The sequence below is a fragment of the Mesoplodon densirostris genome, chromosome 6, assembly GCF_025265405.1.
Source record: "Mesoplodon densirostris isolate mMesDen1 chromosome 6, mMesDen1 primary haplotype, whole genome shotgun sequence".
In the NCBI taxonomy this organism is placed as follows: domain Eukaryota; kingdom Metazoa; phylum Chordata; class Mammalia; order Artiodactyla; family Ziphiidae; genus Mesoplodon; species Mesoplodon densirostris.
In genome coordinates this window covers 85626157-85647486 of record NC_082666.1, presented here as the reverse complement: position 1 = coordinate 85647486, position 21330 = coordinate 85626157, and the positions used below count along the sequence as shown (strand labels likewise).

The 21330-nt window shown below is 38.0% G+C and overlaps 1 protein-coding gene across 3 annotated transcripts in view; it reads right to left on the bottom strand.

Moving 5' to 3' along the window:
• Positions 1-3749: 3749 nt before the first annotated feature.
• Positions 3750-21330, bottom strand: part of CEP78 (centrosomal protein 78) — a 41449-nt gene continuing 23868 nt past the window's right edge. The window contains exons 12-17 of one of the 3 annotated variants that reach the window (XM_060102354.1): positions 15270-15347; positions 13865-14031; positions 12841-13012; positions 12471-12518; positions 11654-11915; positions 3750-6984 (exon numbers count right to left, since the gene is read on the bottom strand). In XM_060102354.1, coding sequence (XP_059958337.1) covers positions 6974-6984; positions 11654-11915; positions 12471-12518; positions 12841-13012; positions 13865-14031; positions 15270-15347 — 738 coding nt within the window. In that variant the 3' untranslated portion in view covers positions 3750-6973. Of the gene's footprint in view, positions 6985-11327; positions 11916-12470; positions 12519-12840; positions 13013-13864; positions 14032-15269; positions 15348-21330 lie in introns of those variants that run through there. The other 2 variants (XM_060102352.1, XM_060102353.1) reach the window with 2 other exon arrangements.

Genomic DNA, 21330 nt, shown 5'->3' with positions numbered 1-21330 from the left:
GTAGATGTGTCAATTTGAAAACTCAGGCTTTCAGTACAACAAAAGGGCTTTTAAAAGGGGAATCTAATGTAAATTACCTTAAGACTATTGGGAGTTAAAGAGCTCAAAAAAGCTGGGCTTTGTAAGTAATAATGCACAAATGGCGAAGGACTTTCAGCCATAAAATAACAAAGCAAATGGGGGAAAGACCTGGGTTCTCCGTGCAGCAGTTTTGTCAGCAACAGACACAGCAAATGTTTGAAGCACTCTAGCCAGTGTTTGCAAACTGCAGGACATGATCCATTAGTGAGTGGATTGTGAAACCCACTTAGCAGGTTGCAAACACAACTCTCTTTAAAGGAATGCAATAGAAAAGAACACATGAGAGTGAGTCACTAGAAGTACAGTAAGAACTGTCTGGTGAAATTTTCCATTCATTATGTGTGCTCACAGGTAGGTTTGGGCCAGGACAATTACCTTTCCTTTTGCCCAAAATACAACTTTTACTCTGGGTTGTGGCTTTAAAAAAAAAGTTCGAATACACTATTACGTAGGAACACCTCAGGGGTCCAAAGCTCTGAGAGGAGGTTACACAGTAAAGCTCATTTTCTACAGAGATATTAGGAAAGACACATTTTGAAAAATAAGTGGACATAGGACATATGGTATCAGAGATTATATATTTGCATTTTCCAAGTTTTCTGTGATAATGAAAATTACTTGTCATCCGTAAAAATATGCTTATTAAAAAAACCAAATAACCTAGAAGTAAATGAAGCAAATTACGTAAAGGCCCCTTTCATTGCTTCTCTCCCGATCCTAGTGCCTTGGGCAGAGGAAACAGTCAACATCTTGATATGCATTACTACAGATGTTTTTCTAGGCATGCACAGACACACACATGCCATATATATGTAAACGGGTTTGTAACCATATAAACGTAAACAGGAGTGTGCAATTCAGTATTGTGAAACTTGTTTTTCATATCACTATGTCTTAGGAATATGTTTATGTCCACACCATAGAGCTGTTTTTATCTGCTGCAGAGTATTGCATGGTAGAAGTTGGTATGTATTATTTCAACAATTTCTCCATTTATGTACAATCATGTTGTTTCAAATTTTTTATTATTTCAAAAAATGTTTTGATACACATGCTTATACCTGTCTCCTAGGACTTGCGTGAAGATTTCTTCAGGTTGGATGCCTACAGTCAGAGCTGTTAAAACAGAGGCTAGACACATTTTAAATATTGATATACATTGACAAACTGTCCACCTGAAAAGCTAAATGGATTTATACTTTCTCCAACAATGACAGAGTGCTCATTACATCCAGCACTAGTTATTACCAATCCTTTCATGTCTTTTCAAGGGATGGGAAAATGGTATTCATTTTAATTTCGTACTGCTTATGAAGTTGAAGTTTATACATGTTTGTTTATATTTCTTCTTTATAAAAATATTTTTATATCTTTTGTTCATCTTTTGTTTGGTTTCTAGGTGCTTTTATATTAAGGATCTTTAACTTTGTTATATTTCACATAATCCCCCAATCTTTTGTCTATTTATAGTTGTGTACATAAGTTTTTTTTTTTTAAGGTAATCAAATCTGTTTTTTTTTTTTCTTTCATGGATATTGGGCTTTGTGTCTTGATTAGGAAGGCCTTCCTCACCCATTTATTAGAGATTTTTTTCCAATATTTCCTTCTTTTTTTATATTTCCATGTTTAATTCATCTGGATTTCATTTCTGGTCCATGGTATGAAAGAAGAAAATGTTTTCCAAGTAGTAAATAATCTCAACATCATTTACTGAATAGTTCAACTCTTCCCTACTTATTTATAATGCCATTTCCAAATATTAAATTCCTATATGTATATATACTGCTCTGTTCCTGGATTCTGTTCTGTGCCTTTAACCTATTTGATTATTCCTGTGCTTATAGTGCACTATTTCATTTACTCTGGCTCCATGGATTGCTTTGATAGCAAAAATTGTTTTGTGCGTTGTCTTGTAGATGATCTTTATAATTATATTGTTATAGCCATTTAAAAACCTTGCTATGATTATATGAAATTGCTTTGAATTTATGTTAATTTGATAGAACTGACATTTTTTATGTTAGGTTTTCTCATACAGAAATGTGGCATGCCTCTCCATTTTGGGGGTTTCCTTTTATACCGTTCAGTATAGATTTTTAAAATTCACATAGGCCTTAGATTTCTGCTGACTTTTTCTAGAGAATGCATTCTTTTCCACCATGCATTTCCTAATTGGTTACTGCCAGCGTATACAGAAGCTTTTGATATTGCAGTGTTGGTGGTGTGCCCTGCCTCTTTAACAAGCTTTCTCATTCGTTGCAATAGCATGCCAGTAGGTAACTACAAGGTTTCTTTTTGTCCAAAAAAACTTTACAATCACAGTTGTCTCACTTTCCATCGAGTTTACTTTTTAGTACTATTTTTGTCTTCTTTCTGAGTCAGCAAGATGGGATGCTAAGAAAGTTTCCTTCTACTTCTAGATTGTTGAGTATCAGAGGATGTTGAATTTATCAAAAGCTTTTTTTTAGCATTGAAAATGATATGGTATTCTTTAATCTGTTAATTTAGTGAGCCACAGTGATTCTGCACTTCTGTTGAGACTGGCCTATAATTTTCCTTGTTTTAGTTGTGCCGTATTGGTATCAGGATTATGCTAACCACATGGAACGAATTAGGAAGTTTCATGTCTTTTTTTCTATCCTCTGCAATGGTTTACAAATAACTGTGTTCCTTAAAGATGTGCCTAATAGTATTTGCCTTTTAAAAAGAAGTTTCAGGGACTTCCCTGGTGGCACAGTGGTTAAGAATCCACCTGCCAGTGCAGGGGACACGGGTTAAATTCCTGGTCCGGGAAGGTCCCACATGCTGCGGAGCAACTAAGCCTGTGAGCCACAACTACTGAGCCTGCGCTCTAGAGCCCGCGAGCCACAACTACTGAAGCCCGCGAGCCTAGAGCCTGTGCTCCACAACAAGAGAAGCCACCGCAATGAGAAGCCCGCACACCACAACGAAGAGTAGCCCCTGCTCACCGCAACTAGAGAAAGCCTGAGCGCAGCAATGAAGACCCAACACAGTGAAAAATAAATAAATAAAATAAAATTATATTAAAAAAAAGTTTCATACTGCTCTTTTAATTTCTTCTAAGATGTTTGGTCTATTTACATTTTCTATCTTTTGCCAATTTTTAGAATCTATTTTTTTAAAGTTATTGCATTTCATCTAGTCTTTCAAAATTATTGGAATGAAGTTATACAACCATATCAGGAGTAAATTATAAACAGTACTCCCTTGTAATTAAAAAGTCTATTTGTAGGTATCTTTCTAAAAATTATTCCTAATGCTAGATATTTTTCTGTCATATTTTCCAAAGGTTTGCCTTTCAGTGGTTTTTATTTTAAAAACCTTTTAGTTTCATTGATCAAAATTTTTTTGCTATTTTATTACTTTCTGCTTTTAACACTTAAAATTCCTCATGTCTTTCTTCTAGTTCATTTTTTCTAGCTTCTAAAGTTAAATTGTTATTTCACCTATTTTCAGTTTTCTTACTCCCTGAAAAATAAAATCTACAAAATTTCCTCTAACTCCTGATTTGGCAGAATCTTGTAGGTTTTGAGAAGTCGTTTTTTACTAATTCTAAATAGTTTTTAATTTGTTTTGAATTGAAAATGAGTTATTTAAAAGGTAATTTAAAAATTTCCAAGTGGACAAGCCTTTTGTTATTAGTTTTATTATATTATGAAAGCAAACAGGTCTGCATTCTGTACTTTTTTACCCTTATATGAATCCCTTTTATAAACAGTTCATAAGTTTTCCAAGAGAACATTTTATATTCCTGATGGATAGAAAATATAAAGAATGTTTTGAATTCATGATGGATACAAAATATTTATGCATCTTCCCTCTCCTAACCTACTGATGGGAGGGGGGGCGGGCCTGAGATTTTTGTTTTACAATTATTATACAGTAAAAATGATGCTTTTTTGGGGGGGTACAGTTCCCTTAAATTAAGTATGGATTCATGTTATCACCAACACAACCAGAACAAGGAACAGCTCATCACTGAAAGAAACTCCCTTGCACAGCCTCTTTGTAATCAAACCTTCCCACCCCAACCCCTGACAGCCACTCATCTAGTCTCTTATCACCATCGTTTTGCCTTTTCAAGAGTATTATATAAATAGGGCTTCCCTGGTGGTCCAGTGGTTAAGAATCCGCCTCCCAGTGCAGGGGACGCGGGTTCAATCCCTGGTCGGGGAACTAAGATCTCACATGCCGTGGGGCAACTAAGCCCATGCACCACAACTAAACTAGAGAGCCCATGTGCTGTGAACTCGAGCCCACGCGCTCTGAAGCCTGCGCGCCCCAACGAAGATCCCACATCCCAACGAAGTCCCAATGCAGCCGAAAAAGAAAGAATATTACATAAATGGAATCATAAAGTATGTACCTTTTGAGATTACATCAAGATGTAACCTTTTGGCTTCTTTCACTTAGCATATGACTTTGAGATTCATCCAAGTTGACATATGTATTAATAATTTATTCTTTTTTATTGCTGAGTAGTATTCCATTGTGTGGACACACCATCATTTGTTTATTCATCCACCTTTTGGAAGACATCTTGATGATTATGAATAGAGCTGCTATAAACACCATGTACATGTTTTTACGTGAACATAAGTTTTCATGTAACTTGTGAAACTGCTGATGTATTTATGTTTAAAGGCACTGCCAATCTGTTTTGAGGGACTACATCATTTTGTGTTTCCACCAGAATTTCAGTTACTTTGCATCCTAACCAGCCCTTGGTTCTGTCAGTATTTTCCTATTTAGTGAGTTGGAGTAGATCCACTGGTTTGGAAGAGAGATGTGTTAATGTCTCTCTCATAATTGGTTTGCTCACTTTTCCTTGTATTTCTGTTTTTGCTCTATACATTTTGAAACTGAGTTTTTAGATTGCAGATCCGATTTCAAATCATCTCTCTGCAAAACTATACTTTTTATCAGCCGAAGAGAAATGCTTTTACTTTCTCCCACTTGGTTTTCATCTTGAGTCCTATTTATTGTTTATTCTGAGGTTAACATAGTCACATACACTTTTGTTAGCATCTGCCTGGTATGCTCGTTTACTTCTTTATAATCCATGAAAGTCTTTTAGATTTTTTTTTGCAAATAGCACATGGTTGGATTGTTTTTTTTTACTCAAGCTTAAGGAATTCCAGAATTTAACTTACATTTATTGTGAGAAAAGCATTTGGTCCTGCTACCCTCTGTGTGTGTTTGTGTGTGTTCCTATTTATCTTGTTTCTTTCTTCTTTCCTGCCTTTTCTTGGATTTTTAAATTCCATCCCCCCTTTCCTGGTGGTTTGGGGGCTATTAAAGTTGTTGACGTATATTTGCTTCTCTCTCTCCTTGTCTTGGCACACAATAAGTCTGCACTTCCCTGCTCAGTTGAATTCAGCTGTGGCCATGTGATTTTCTTTGGCCAATGAAATGTGAGAAGTGACATGCGTTCCATCTAGGCAGAAGCTTTAAGTCAGGGTATGTTGCATCACAATCTATTTTTGCTTGGGTATTGTAACAAGCAATGTTCCAAATAGTGGTGCTTTGTCAGCTGGCTCCCAGGTTGACGGGGATATGGAGTAGGGCTTCTAGCCAATCTGCCAAATGCATACAGAATCAGCACAAATAAACAAATGTTGCTTTAAGTCACTAAGGTTTCAGGCTTGTTGCTGAAGTATCGTCACATAACCTATCCTTACTGATATGCCTTTCACTTCAAATATACTTAAATATATTTTTCTATCAACACCTAGAGGTAAACACTGTATTCTTGCCTTGAATAAGACGAGATCCTGAACACTGTTCCACTTTCTATATCCTGCCCTGCCTCCATTCATGTTAAAGCCTAGAATTTTAGCTCACTTCATTTTTATATATGCATAATATTTAGATTTTTCCTTATTATAAGCATCCATTGTGATTATAAAGGGGAAAGACAGATCACATGGCATCATCAGTTCCTTTGATTTAAAATCTTCCATGGATTCATTGCTCATACTGATATCTGCACTGTCTCATACAACAAATATTTGTGCACTTACTGTATGCCAACTCCCGTGTTCTTCTAGGAGTCTCACTTCTTTTTCATAACTTTTATCTTTCATCCCTTTGCAATGCATATTAAGGGGATCTCTCAATCATATCTTCCATTTCATGAATTCAAGCTTCAACTGAATCTATTCTGCTATCTAGTCCATCTTCTGAATGTTCTATTTTCACAATCGTATTTTTAATTTCCAAAAACTAAATATCTTTTTCCTAGCATCCTATTCTTTATGGATGCAACATCCCCATGACTCTTTGAAGATCCTAATTGTATTAATTTTTAAACTTCTTCTGTTTCTTCTAGTAACTACTTTCTTGAACAGGTTAATTTGTTTTAATTTGGTGTCTCCTTTTATGTTAGTGGTTTTCTTCAAATTTGATGATTCTGGGCATATTTATAGATGAGGGCCTAAGACTAAGGTTTGAAGTGCTTTTCCTCAGCCAGATGAGAATTCTTGTTCACTTTCAATGAAGACAAATTATGATTATAGACACTCTGGTGATTACAAAGGGAGTGGCAGGTCACCGTAACCAGAAGTGTGGCAGCTTATCTTCAGTTCCTGCTTGTAGTCATTTTGGATAATGCCCTTGTTCTCCAATCTCAGTGTTTCCTGTGTCAGGACCCCCACTTCAGAGAGCTGCTTTCTTAGCCTGAGCTTGGTGGCAAACTCCATAATTAGGTACTCCACAAAGAGGTAAGTGGAATGGGTTAGCTGTTCCACTCTTCAATTAACTCATCTTTCAATAATCTGCTCTTTATCTTCTAGGAAGTCCACATTGTTCATTTTCTGGTTTTCCAACTCTGCTATTAATTTATTTTTGTTTTAATATTTCTCCAGTCATTTCAATGGGGCTCTGGAAGAGTAAAAGAATGTGTTCAGTGATCCATGTTAAACCATAAGTTCTCATATGTAGTTTATAATCAGGATCTTCTAAAAAATTAACCATCTTGCTGATCTTCTGAAAATCAACTATTGTTACTATTTTGAGATTAGGGATTATTTTGTAAATATCCATTTGAAATTAGACTGATTCCTAGGCATAGTATTGGGTATGCATACAACAGTAATTTTTGACCAAAAGTAATTATGGCATATTTAGGGCAAGATGACAAGCTCTTTGCTACTGTATCACATCTGACACTGTTTAAAAAAAAAAAAAAAACAGAATTCCTGTTTGCATAGATTGTGTATGCTCTGGTAAACACTCAGCAAAGGTACACAGTAATTTCTCAGTAAAGGTACATGCTCATAAAATCTAACCCAAATGAAAATATTTAATTTCAATTAAGTGACATTGCTTTAGGTTTAGTATTGAAAGTTTAACGAAGTAGTAAAATTGTACATATTAAGCAGCAAAGTATCCATATTTATAATTTTTAATGGAATCACTTCAAATGATCAGTAAAACATGTAAATATGAAAGAATTTTAAAACTATAATTATGTACGTGTATATATGTCTCTGAAAAATCTGTGTCAAAGAAAACTGAGGCTATCAGTATAAACTCATTTAACTTCTATCTCTTCTTACCTTTATTTCCTCCCAAACTTACCAGTATCCATCCAACTCGAAGGATACAAGTGCTTTTTATATACTGTGCAAGGTTTTTTTTCTTATCCATATTTCCATGTTTCCCCAATTCTCTAAGTTACTTATCTACATCTTCAGGATCTCCTTTATCGGTTCCTTCATTTCAACATATAAAATATAAGTCCTTCTCATTCTAAAAAATTCTTTTTTGCTAATTATTTTCTCTTTTCATCCAAACTCCTTCAGAGTAGCCTATTCCCACTGTCTTCACTAGGCCCTGCCTGGCCCCCACAGGCAGCCCTACACCCTCAATTTATTGCAATCTGGCTTTCTTGTCCACCACTTCACTGAACGGCTCTAAGGCCACTGGGGACCTAACTGCCCAAATCCAGTGGACACTTACAGTCTCTGAAGTATGACACTGTCATCTACTTCCTCATTCTTGAAACTCTATCACCTCTCTCCTTCCCAGAATTCTTTCTCTGCTTATTACTTAAACTTTGACAGTACCCACAATTCTCTGAAATCTCATCCATTTTCATGATTTTAATGACTGCTTATATGTGCTGATGACATTCAAATTTTTATCTTTCCATGTCTTCACATGCATATCCAGTTATCTACCAGTTTATCTCCTGAATTCTACAGGTGCTTTAAAATTCAACATGTCCAGAAGTAAGGTCTTTTCCCCAATTCAGTTCTTTATTCCCTATTTCCAAACTCAATGATACCACCACCCAACCTTAGTCACAGAGATGGGGGTCCAGCCTCCGCCTCCTACTTCTTCCTTACTTCCCAAGACCAAGTCTTGCTTGTAATTTTCTAAATACAATTAGAACTTATTTCTTCCCTTCTTCTATACCTTATTTCAGACCCCTTTCTTCTTGCTATTACCTGGTCTAGAAGTTACCAAATTGCTGTTTGGTGGAACCAGTTGTTAGACACTTCTATTAAAAGAGGACTCTACAGACAAATAGATTTGCGGATGGCTGTGTACCATATGCCTGCTGTGATGATCCAGAATGAACACTAGCCTACAGCAGCCCCGAGAAGCTGTACAGTAAAGAAACCTGATTAACTTTACTTAAGCCAGGTTCTCCCTTCTGCCGGCCTATAAATCTTTCAGTAGGGACAGGAGAGGAGGTGGTAGCGTGAAAGTCCCACTTGAAAATAAAAAACACTGTTCCTCAGAAGAGTGGGGCATAATTATCTCCAGGCTTCTTCAAATTGCTCGCCCATACTGACATCAGTGGTCTAAAATGCCACCTGAACTCGTCCTTTCCATTCTTAGCTATTTTCTGAGGAAACCAGCTCCCCGCACATGGGTGGTTAAGACCCGCTCTCCTCCTCCTCGCTGCCTCCTTTAGGGGCACTTGCCGCTGCCTGGGGACACTGCACTGATCCTCCAGAGCCTGTGCCTGTGGCTCTGTAACACACCCCTCTCACACTCACGGCTCTGGACTTCTGCTGTCCTCTCTGCCTTGAGTGTCCTTGCCCTTCGCCGGCTGACTCACCGGTTTTTCACGAGTCCTTTAAGACTTAGCTTAGGGACTGCCTCTTTCGATGACTTTTCTTTGCCTCACAGCTCCCCCTCTTCTTCCACAAACACTGACTAAACGCCCTGAATATGCCCGGCACAGCATGTCACGTGCAGGATGAGACAACTGCTGTGCATCTTCCCCTCTCACTCCACTGCTAAAGGGCCAACACTACATCTTGCTCATTGTTTCACTCCTCTAACACTCAATCCATGACTAATGAACTAACGAGTACTGTAGTAGTCCTCTTAGTAACAATCAGGCAGGACCTTCTAGAAGAAATGTGACACTCCAGCTTTTCTCTGATCTCACCTTTCAGTCTGGTTGAACTAAAGACTTATCTGTGCATGTTTACCAGGGAGACATAATTTAATCCAGATCACATACTCTGCCGTTTAAAAATTCTGCTCAGATTGGGGAAGGAGACAGGTATGCTTTCTGATAGCCCCACTCTTTTGCACTTCTAGTGCTCACTGGCTTCTCTCAGTGCCTTCCTTAAACGCTTCCTCTCTTAACAAGGAAACAGGATAACAAAGTAATTAAGAGCCTGGGTTCTGCCTATCTGTGAAACAGAAACAGAATCAGGGACACAGAGAATAGACTGGTGGTTGCCAAGGGGGAGGGGGTGGGAGAGGGTTGGATTGGGCATTTGGGATTAGCACATGCAAACTGGAGTATATACAGAATGGATAAACAAAAAGGTCCTACATGGGACTTCCCTGGTGCCGCAGTGGTTAAGAATACGCCTGCCAATACAGGGGACACGGGTTCGAGCCATGGTCCAGGAAGACCCCACATGCCACGGAGCAACTAAGCCTGTGCGCCACAACTACAGAGCCTGCGCTCTAGAGCCCACGAGTCACTACTGAAGCCCGCGTGCTACAACTACTGAAGTCCATGCACCTAGAGTCTGTGCTCCACAACAATAGAAGCCACGGCAATGAGAAGCCCATGCACTGCAACGAAGAGTAGCCCCCGCTCACCACAACTAGAGAAAGCCCGCACAAAGCAACGAAGACCCAACAGAGCCAAAAATAAAAAATAAATAAATACATTAATTTTTTAAAAAGTGGGTGTATTTTAAAAAAACCAAAAAGGCCCTACTGTATAGCACAGGGAACTATATTCAATATCCTGTGATAAACCATAATGGAAAAGAATATGAAAAAGAATGTATATAAATGTATAACTGAGTCACTTTCCTGTACAGCAGTAATTAACACAACACTGTAATTCAACTATACGTCAATAAAAAATAAAATATAAAAAAATTGCCATAAAAATAATCACATAAGGGGGACTTCCCTGGTGGTCCAGTGGTTAAGACTTCGCCTTCCAAGGCAGGGGGTGAGGGTTCGATCCCTGGTCGGGGAGCTAAGATCCCACATGCCTCGCGGCCAACAAATCAAAACATAAAACAGAAGCAATATTGTAACAAATTCAATAAAGACTTTAAAAATGGTCGACATCAAAAAAAAATCACATAAATCAGAAACAAATGAAACATAATAAAGTCCATACATTAAAAAAAAAAGCATGGGCTCTGGTCACATCCCAGCTTCCCACTTACTTACAGCTGTGTAATTCTGGGCAACTCACATAATGTCTCCTCAGACTCCTCATCTATATAATGGGGATGGTAATAGTTCCCTACCTCATAGCGTTGCTGTAATCCATAAACACGGTTAAGTGCCTCGGTAGATGTTTGATGCTCTCTGGTTATTGTGAATTAAAATACATCAATGGCTTCTGGCCATATGATTTATAATAGTTTGACATTTAACCAAATGGTAAAACTATTCCATTTATTATTCCCATCTCTTTTTACCCCTTACCCTGCTTTGATGTTTATGTTTTCTCCCACCAGAGTGTTAGTTCCAGGAGAGTAAAGGCTTTTTTTTGTTCACTGCTGAAAGCAATAGCACCCAGAAAAGTACTGTACCTATTAAGCCCTCAGTAAACACTAGCTGAAGAATGGTGCAAACTGTCACAAGGAAAAATACACCAAAACTTTCATTATAATAAAAAAGTATAGATAAATCTTTCTCTAATGGCTTCCAGTCAAGTATTTTAAAACACCATATGCTATACTAAAAACATAAGTAATTTATTAAAATTTGAAGGCAAAAACATAATTTTAAAAGATTTAGACTTATGTTAGGCGTGATAGAGTATGGATGCTTTCTTGAAATTTACAATCAGATCCAAGAGTATCACTTTCAGAATGTTCTAGTAGACTGAGTTTAGTTTTAGTTGTCTTTGATGAAACAGTCACTATTCTACTCTCTTTCTTAACAGAAACATGTTTTTTCGAAGACTCACTTTTAATTGCTTTATTAACCAAAGAATTATTTTGCCCAATTCCTTTGCTTTTCTGCTTTACAGGTGAGTCAGAGGAGGAATGCAGGTCCTTCCCAGGTTGTTTCTTAGCAGAGTATTTTTTGGTATATTCACCTGCTTTGGTCATTTTCTCTGAAGAAGACCTGCTATTTCTAGATAATTCCTCTTCTTTTCTTTGACTTCCAGTTCCACAAATGACATCTGCTGAAGGAGGACATGTTCTAGCAATGAAATCTTCAAAAGACTCCTGCCACTGCTCTGTGACTGGGACCCCCAGGTTATCTATGGAAGTTTCTAAGGCCTCCTGAGTAGAGACTGGGACCTGGAAGGAGTCGAGAGACAAAGGAATCCTAGCATCACCTGTAATTTCCTGAAACTGGAAGGAAAAACAAAAGACAAGACAAAAATTCAGTGATGAACAAAGCCAACCATTAAAAAGTAGAGCTCAAAACTTCAATGTTACGCTGCGATATTATTATTAAGACAGTCAATTGATTATTCAGAAGATATCAGAGCCCGCTTCTTTCTAATTATATCTTGCCAAGTGATTCTCAGCTTAACCTAGCTATATCCAAGGCTATGTCCACTATATTTTCAGACTTTGGTGATTGGGGTAGTTATTACCCATTTCCTTTCCCTCACTAAAAATAAACCCTACTCTGTAAGGTTTAAGAAAATTAATTTCTTTTCTATCCTCCAGGCACATGTAAACAGTACATAGTTTGTGACCAGACTGTGTTCTCAAGCTGTCAGTTCCCAAGACCAGTCTGAGATTGGCTGAGGTAGGCAAAGGGGACTCCAAGTGAGGCTGGAGGAAGAGGTGACAGGTCTCCCTTCCCATTCCCATGACCAGGGGAGTCACTATAATATGTTACCTATTAGCTATGTCTGGATTACTTATTTTAAAAGTTATCTATATCAGTACGTGTACCTTCATTAGTGTTCCTTCATTGTAAGCTGACTGCATACAAATAGAAACCTAGATAAAATATGAATAGAATAGACATTTATACAATTTAAAATTTGGAATATTTTCTCTAATGTTTTCTTTCTTCATTAAGGATAGTTTGCTTAAACTCATAAATTTTCTAAAGAACTTCCAGTTTTCTTATTTACAACAATACAGTATCATGAAATGGGCACACATTTACTAATCTCAGATTTGGAAAGGACTCCAGAGTCTTCTAGTTCCCGAGCATGTGAACTATTAGAGACTGATCATTATTATTTTCTCTATGACTTGATCATTTCCTTTTTGCTGATCACTCTTGGAATCGTTAAGTGCTGTTCTGTCCACTTACTTGGATATTTTGCATTTGTCCTAGGGCACTCTGCTTTGATTCTGATTTTTCTTCTTCAAGTGCCTTCTTTTCTTCTTTAGGTGGACTACTAACAGTAGAATTCATCTGGGGACGACCTAGTAAATGAAAATCTGACTGATCTATACCAGCCATTGTGGCCAGCTGCCCAAGCCTGGATCAGAGGAGGAAAGGAGAAAAGACAAAGGTTATTATAATCACAGAAGAGCAGTTTAGATTTCCCCAGACCTACAATCACAAAATACTTCTAAAATCTTAAAAGTCAACATCCTACCCCTGACTACAAACCTCTCTCTCCCCCAAATTCTCAGCCCTTTCCAGATTCATCCTCTAGGACACATCCCATCCCCTTACCTATTACCGCTCCATTTTAAACACTGTCTCACTAGCAGCTTCAACATCTACCATGCACCTCGTCCACTGCCTCTCACACCTCCATTCCCACACCTCTTTACCACCTTTCCTCATTTCCAAGAATGTGTTTGTTCCTTCCTTCCCAACACCAATTCATTCACTGACAAAACACCACTCCATCAACTATCAATCTCCACTTCCCTCTTTCAGCAAAATTGCTCCCAGTTGAGAACCACTGACCTATATCTTCCCTGCAGATTAACAGTAATTTTTATGTCTAAGACAAAAATAACTTTAATTTAAACTTATCAAACAAGCAAATAAGTGAAAGATAGGAAAATTCTTATGCATTCCCGAATATTTTCAATGAAAACTGCCTTCAATTTAGTCTTTACAAAAAACTATACCTATTAATTACTCTGTCTACAGGTTACTCTTCTATAATGGGCTCCCCACTCTACCAAAGCAGGCTCCCCTATTTGCAGTTCTTAAAAAATTTAATTGCTCATTTAAAAAAGTCCACTATATTACCTATAATTACACTAAATTTGGCTAAATATGCCCATGGAAATGATGAAAACTGCTCCAGTTCCTCAGCAAACTACCATTATAGTCACAAAGAGAAGAACGCCATGAAGAGAAATGAACTAACCCAGCATCTTTAAGGAGATCCAAGAAAGCGTGGAACTTCTGAAAAGAATTCTCAATGCTGCCCAAAACACCTTCATCATCCAGGATCATGCTTGTCAATGAGTGAGCATGAAGGGCTTCAGACAAAGAGAAATTCATATTTCTTAACTGGGCGTTTTCATGTTCCAGCTATAAAAGAAAACTGAAAATGTCTGACATGATTTTTTCTCATTGTCATCAAAAGTAGCCTTGTCTAATTTCAAGGAACAAAACTAAAACACTCAAAATGTAATTAATTTGTAACTAACCTAACTCTCCACCAGTAAAGACAGAGACCACATCACATAATAACCAAAACCCACAGGCACCCAACAAAGTTTCCTATATAACACGTAGGTGGTATATAAATAAACTTAAGTTATCATTTTATTAATGATCTCTCACAAAAGATCACATTTCTAATTGGTTAAAATCATATTGGAGCCTCATTCCACATTAGAAAATTACCTGCTTTAAGTTTCCCTTAAATTAGAAAGTGAATTATAGAATCTGATTTGAACAAAACATATTACAACTCTGCTGAATGTTAAGAATTAACTTTAGTGAGCAAAATATCTAATGCTTACATTTAAAAGTCCTAAATCATACCCAACCCAATTTATTAAATGTACGATCACCAATATTTTCTTTGGCTTCTTGAAAATATTCACCCCCGTGCACTCTTCCCCTTCTGCTCCTCATCTATGCACTTAAAACCCCCTGTAAGCTCAACTCTAGTATTTCTCAGAAAGGCCATTATGTTCATGATGCCCCTTTTGCCTTATATAAGCAGGTGCTCAACATTTATTGAATGAGTGTCTGCCAATCCAATGGATGCACTTTCAAAAATTCCTCCCTACACTCACCCTGTGATAAATTATATTTATATAGAACTTTTTAGATTATGCCCTGCTTTCATGTACATTACCTAATGTAATTATCATAGTATATATTTTTATCTTTCATTGCATTCTTAGAAGTTTTCCAATATCTTAAATTTATTTAAATGATTCCCTTTCCTAATTCATTGCCATGAGAGTCTCAACATGTCTTTCATGTTACTGTATATACAGTATATGCACAAAAAGTGCTTTCTTGAATCAAAGAATCATGAACAGAAAACAAGCTAATGTCATATAAAAGCACACACACACACACACACAAAACCAGATTCTCACATTTTTAAAAATATGCTTTCTGGAATATAGATCATATGATCACTAAATACCAGTAAATGCAAAAGTCCATATGATACAACCAATTTGCAACATATTACAGTTTTATATACATATTACAACATATTACATACAAACTATGTGTATATGGCTTAAAATCTAATCAAAATAAAACCAAAACACTCTCAAAAGCAGAAGAAGAAACTTGTTTACCTCACTGACTCGTTTATCAGCCTTAAGTCTTATTACTCTTTCCTCCTTTAACTGCTTTAGGCACTCCTCCAGTTTTTCCTAAACAAACAGAGTAAATATTATAATAATTCATAGTATAATATCCAAAAGCCTTTCCAGCTATAGGTCTCATCAGGATTTAGGGGCAGAGCCAGAAGTGAACTCAGATTTTAGTCTGCTACTGGTAATAGCATACCATGCTAGTGAAATGAATTATCAAAATCTATCAAATTAGCATAGTAAAGATTTATTTAAATTCCACTCTTTCCAACATAAATTTGTGGCAGCCCACCATAAAAGCCATATGCGTATAACAAAGTAAGTCAGAAATAAAAAGTTAAGACCAAGAAAGAAAAATCTTATTTTTATTTGTGGGTCTCTTTATAGTAGGAAGTTCTATTAATGAACATGCTTAACATAACTGAATTGCATAATTGCAGATTCAAAAGCATTTTTTAAAAAAGTAATCACTTTTAAAGCAATTTACAGTCAAGCACTGTTCCTGGCGTTCTCTGGGCATTAAATAATCTAATCATCAAAACCCTAAGGGGGGCTTCCCTGGTGGCGCAGTGGTTAAGAATCCGCCTGCCAGTGCAGGGGACAAGGGTTCGAGCCCTGGTCTGGGAAGGTCCCACATGCTGCGGAGCAACTAAGCCCGTGTGCCACAACTACTGAGCCCGTGTGCCTAGAGCCCGTGCTCCGCAACAAGAGAAGACACCGCAGTGAGAAGCCTGTGCACTGCAACAAAGAGTAGCCCCCGCTCAACGCAACTAGAGAAAGCCCGTGAGCAGCCATGAAGACCCAGCATAGCCAAAAATAAATAAATAAAATAAATTTATTTTTAAAAACCCAATAAAACCCTACGAGGAAAAAACAATCACTAACTCCATGCTATTTTACAGATGAGGAAAACAGAGGCAGAGAAGTAGAGTAACAGCCAAGGTCACACTACTAAGTAGCACAGCCACAATGGGAACTCTGGAAGCTTGGTGCCATTCCTGTTCATGGAGCTGGTAGTCTTCCCAGCACCAAGGTCAATAAAATAAAATGAACACTGATAAACTCTCTTATGAGTTTTAAGAACTAAGACACTTAGGTCCTTGAAGTGGGGACACTGCTTGCAATAGGCAGAATTCTATAAGATCCCCTAAGACTCCTACTAACTGAAGTACACAAACCTTCCAATCATCCAATCAAACCCTAAATCTAGGTGCTGGAGTGAAGGGATTTTGCAGATGTAACTAAGGTTCAAAATCAGTTGATTTTTTAAGATAGGGAGATTATTCGAGGTGGATGTGACCTAATCAGGCACCCCATAAAAAGGACCTGAACTCTTCCTAAATTGAAGTACAAAAGGGACAAGAGGGAGACTCTCCATTGCTGGCTCTGAAGAAGTCCAATGTTGCAGCAGGGAAGGCAAACGAGAGGCCTCTAGGAGCTGAGACTGTCCCCCGACTGACAGCCAGCAAGGAAATGGGGACCTCTGTCCTGCAACTGCAGAATCTGAATTATGCCAACAAGCCGAAGAAGCTTGGAGGCATTCTTTCCCAGAGCCTCTGGACGCTAACACAGCCAGACTGACATCTTGATTTCAGCTCTGTGACCCACACAAACTATGGTGAACATCCACCGTTTGGGGCTCAATGTCTTATACTTAAATTTCACGTGCTTTAACACTCTCAGGAGGGAACCCACATGTTCCCATGTGTATCTGAGCAGGAAGCCCAGTCACGCTGTGCCTGGACTTCTGACCTACAGAACTGTGAGCTAGTCAAATAGGTATTGTTTTCAGTCAGTAAGAGTGTAGTAAAAGAATTAATATTCTACTCAACCTCCAGGTTCGTGAGCAAAATAAATGACTGTCATTGTTTTAGGCCACTGTTTCGGGGTGGTTTCTTATGCAGCGATAAACAATCAGAATACCTATACTTATGAAAACAGAACGGTATATTTATACATTTTAACTGCTTTGAGCAATCACTTAAAGAATGAGGAACTCTATTATATGCCGTCATTGGGAGAGGAACTGGTATCACTTTCTGGAGAGTAGCTTTTGGTATCTAACAACAATCCTACATCAGGAGTTTACCCTAAGAAAATCAAAGATGTGGGCAAAGATTTATCTACCAACATGATGTCATAAGATTGTTTATAACCAAACCCTAGAAGAAAGCTAAGAGCCTCCAAATTGGGACTGGTTTAAATAAAAATAGCTCACCATCTGAAGGAATGCGCTATGAAGCCACTAAGAAAAGAATGACAAGAGGTCTCAACCAGAGTTAATGAATGGGCTTCATGAGTTCTACATTCAAAATATATCTGTGCGTTTTTCCTGGGAGATGGTGCATAAGCTTAATCAAATTCTCTGATGTAGAAGAGTTATTTAGTGACATGACAAAACATTTTTTATACTTTTTTAAGACAAAAGAGCAGATTAGGTGTGTGTACATGCAGAGGTGGCTTTTATTTCCTTCAATAAGTTGTTCATTGTTTTCAAAAATTTGCGCAATGAACATATATTTTTATATTTAGAACCTATTTTAAAAATTGAGAGTCTAATAACTTCAAATTCTTTAATGTTTCATTACTAAAGCCAGCCAAGTTTTCAATGGCGAAAAAGGGAAAAAAATGCAAAATTCCTCTGCGTTTAATATAATGGCTTAATAAATCTTCTAAAACTGATTTCAAAGAAATTCTAAACAAATAAGCAAACAAACAAAAAAACCTCACCACAGTCAGAGGAAAGTAGACTAAAAATTCCTGACTGGTTCTAAATAGCACATCGAAGTGCAATTACATGAAATAGTTTCTCCCTCTAGTGGAGGGAATTAGAACACAGTGTTAAATTAGAATACAGTGTTAAATTTTTGTGAAAAAGTGTACCCTCCTCCTACAAAGTATTAATAATTCATGTCCCTTACATGGAAATACGGAACCAAAAAAGTTAGAAAGTAAAATTGCTTGATATTCTATTACTTAAGTAAGACTAATGATAAGGCTTTGGAATAACTTTCCTTCCTGTCATCTGCTCTCCTTCCTCCCTTCTGTACACTGGCTAGGGTGATTTTTCTGGGACAAAGCTCCCATCATATTGTATATTAAATTTTATGTTCAACTTTTTTCCATTTAACATTGAAATCAATCATTTCTCATATAATCAGGGGATTCATAACCTTGATTTTTTTTTTGTGGGCTACAAAATATTCCACTGGGTGGGTTTACTGGTTAACCATTTTACACATTTAAATTCTCTCCAACTTTTCAATATTATAAGACAAAATAACCATTTTTATGCATGAAGGCTTTTTTCCATATTGAGAATGACATTCTTGCAATAAATCCATAAAAATGAGTTTGAGATCAAAGCAAATGAACATTTTTAAGGCTCTGAGGTACCTATCTCCAAACTTCTTTCCAAAAGGTTTCTAAGATTTTATACTGCCATCAGTGATGTATCACTTGGTATATAACCTATATTATAACTGTTGGCTTACTTCCTCACTTAGAGTGCAAGTTATTTGAAGAAGGGAGTGTATTTTATTAAGTGTTTAGCTCCAGCACCTGTGCCTAGCACAGAGTAGACGGTCAATAAATAATTGCTTAATAAGGAAAATCCCTGCCAATACAAGATGTATGTGTGTGAAAGATAGACTGTATGTTTTTCTCTAACTGAATAGATGAAAACTTGTCATCTTCTTTAATGTACAATTTTTTTGCTTATAATTAGTAATTAAATTCTCTTTTAGATTATATTTTAAAAATTCAGATTCTCTGAGGCAAATGGGCCTGGCCCTACCCATTAGCTATATAACCTTGGACAAGTTCTGTAACTCTAAATCTCAACTTCCTCATCTATAAAATGGAGATAAGCTCCCATATCACAGAGCTCTCGTGAGGATTACATGAATTAAAACACATATAAGGGCCTCCCTGGTGGCGCAAGTGGTTGAGAGTCCGCCTGCCGATGCAGGGGATACGGGTTCGTGCCCCGGTCTGGGAGGATCCCATATGCCGCGGAGCGGCTGGGCCCGTGAGCCATGGCCGCTGAGCCTGCGCGTCCGGAGCCTGTGCTCCGCAACGGGGGAGGCCACAACAGTGAGAGGCCCGCATACCGCAAAAAAAAAAAAACAAAAAAAAAAACCACATATAAAATTAGAAGAGTGCTTGGTACATAGAATATGTTCAATTAATGCTGAATGAATGAACATGCGAATGCAAACAGTAGTGAAGGGTTTAAAATGAAATGGTCTCATCCCACTCCCACATCCAGCACTCAAGAAGCGACCGATTCTTTAAGCAGGTTTTTAACTGTAAAATACAGTATGTGTACTGAGAAGCGCACAGAAAAAAACTGTCAATGTGACAAATAAAAAGAGAATCCTTACATAACCACTACTCAAATCTGAAAGTATTGATACTTGTCAGCATCTCAAAAACCCCCCCATATCCTTTTCTCATCACAAGCTCCTTCCCTCTTCCCAGTTAAACACCATCCTCATTTCTTAACAATCATTTCCTTTAACCTGCATGCATCCCTAACAAAATAGTTTAGTTTTGTCAACATCTAACTTTATGTAGAGGATCATAGTGTATGAAGTCTTCTCTATCTTATTTCTTTCATTCGACATTGGTTTAAAAAATTCATCCACATTGCTGCCTGTAGCTCTAGTTCATTCAATTTTATTGCTGGATAGTCTTCCCACTGTACGAATACACATAATTTATTTAATTTTTGATTCTTAATGGACATTTGGGGTTTTTTTCAGTTTGTGCTAATGCAAATCATGGACAGGAATCCTGCTGTACCGGTTATCCTGGTGCATTTATACAGGGCGGGGGTGAGAGCTGCTGGGTCATGGGGTATTTATATACCTTCAGTTGATGGAGCATGCTAAATGCTTTCCAAAGTAGCTGTGTTGATTTATACTCCAGTATAAGCAGGGTAGAAGATTCCCATAGTACTCCAGGTCTACAATACCTGATACTACCAAACTTTATTTATGTATTTGTCAATCTGATTGGCATGTAGTTTCACTGGTTTTGACTCATTTTTCTCTTATTACTTAATGAAGTCGTATGCGTTTCGTGTTTACTGGCTGTTTGGATTTCCTTTTTTATGAGGTTTAAGTCAACTATTGTTATTTTTAAATTATTATTTATTGGGCTTCCCTGGTGGCGCAGTGGTTGAGAGTCCACCTGCCAATGCAGGGGACGCGGGTTTGTGCCCTGGTCCGGGAGGATCCCACATGCCGCGGAGCGGCTGGGCCCGTGAGCCATGGCTGCTGAGCCTGCGTGTCCGGAGCCTGTGCTCCACAATGGGAGAGGCCACAGCAGTGAGAGGCCCGCGTACAGCAAAAAAAATTTAAAAATAAAAATAAAAATAAATAAATATTTATTTATTTTTGGCTGTGTTGGGTCTTCATTGCTGCCTGCAGGCTTTCTCTAGTTGTGGCGAGCAGGGGCTACTCTTCGTTGCGGTACGTGGGCTTCTCATTGCGGTGGCTTCTCTTGTTGTGGAGCACAGGCTCTAGGCGCGCGGGCTTCAGTAGGTGTGGCTCGCAGGCTCCGTAGCTGTGGCGCACGGGCTTCGTTGCTCTGCAGCATGTGGGATCTTCCTGGACCAGGGCTCAAACCCATGTCCCCTGCATTGGCAGGTGGATTCTTAACCACTGCGCCACCAGGTAAGTCCAACTTTTTTTTTTTTTTTTTTTTTTTTAGGTGTTGGGGGTAGGAATTTATTTATTTATTTATTTATTTATTTATTTATTTATTTATTTATTTATTTATTTATTTTCTTTTTGCGGTATGCGGGCCTCTCACTGTTGTGGCCTCTCCCGTTGCGGAGCACAGGCTCCGGACGCGCAGGCCCAGCGGCCATGGCTCACGGGCCCAGCCGCTCCGCGGCATATGGGATCCTCCCAGACCGGGGCACGAACCCGTATCCCCTGCATCGGCAGGCGGACTCTCAACCACTGCGCCACCAGGGAGGCCCTATTTATTTATTTATTATGGCTGTGTTGGGTCTTTGTTTCTGTGCGAGGGC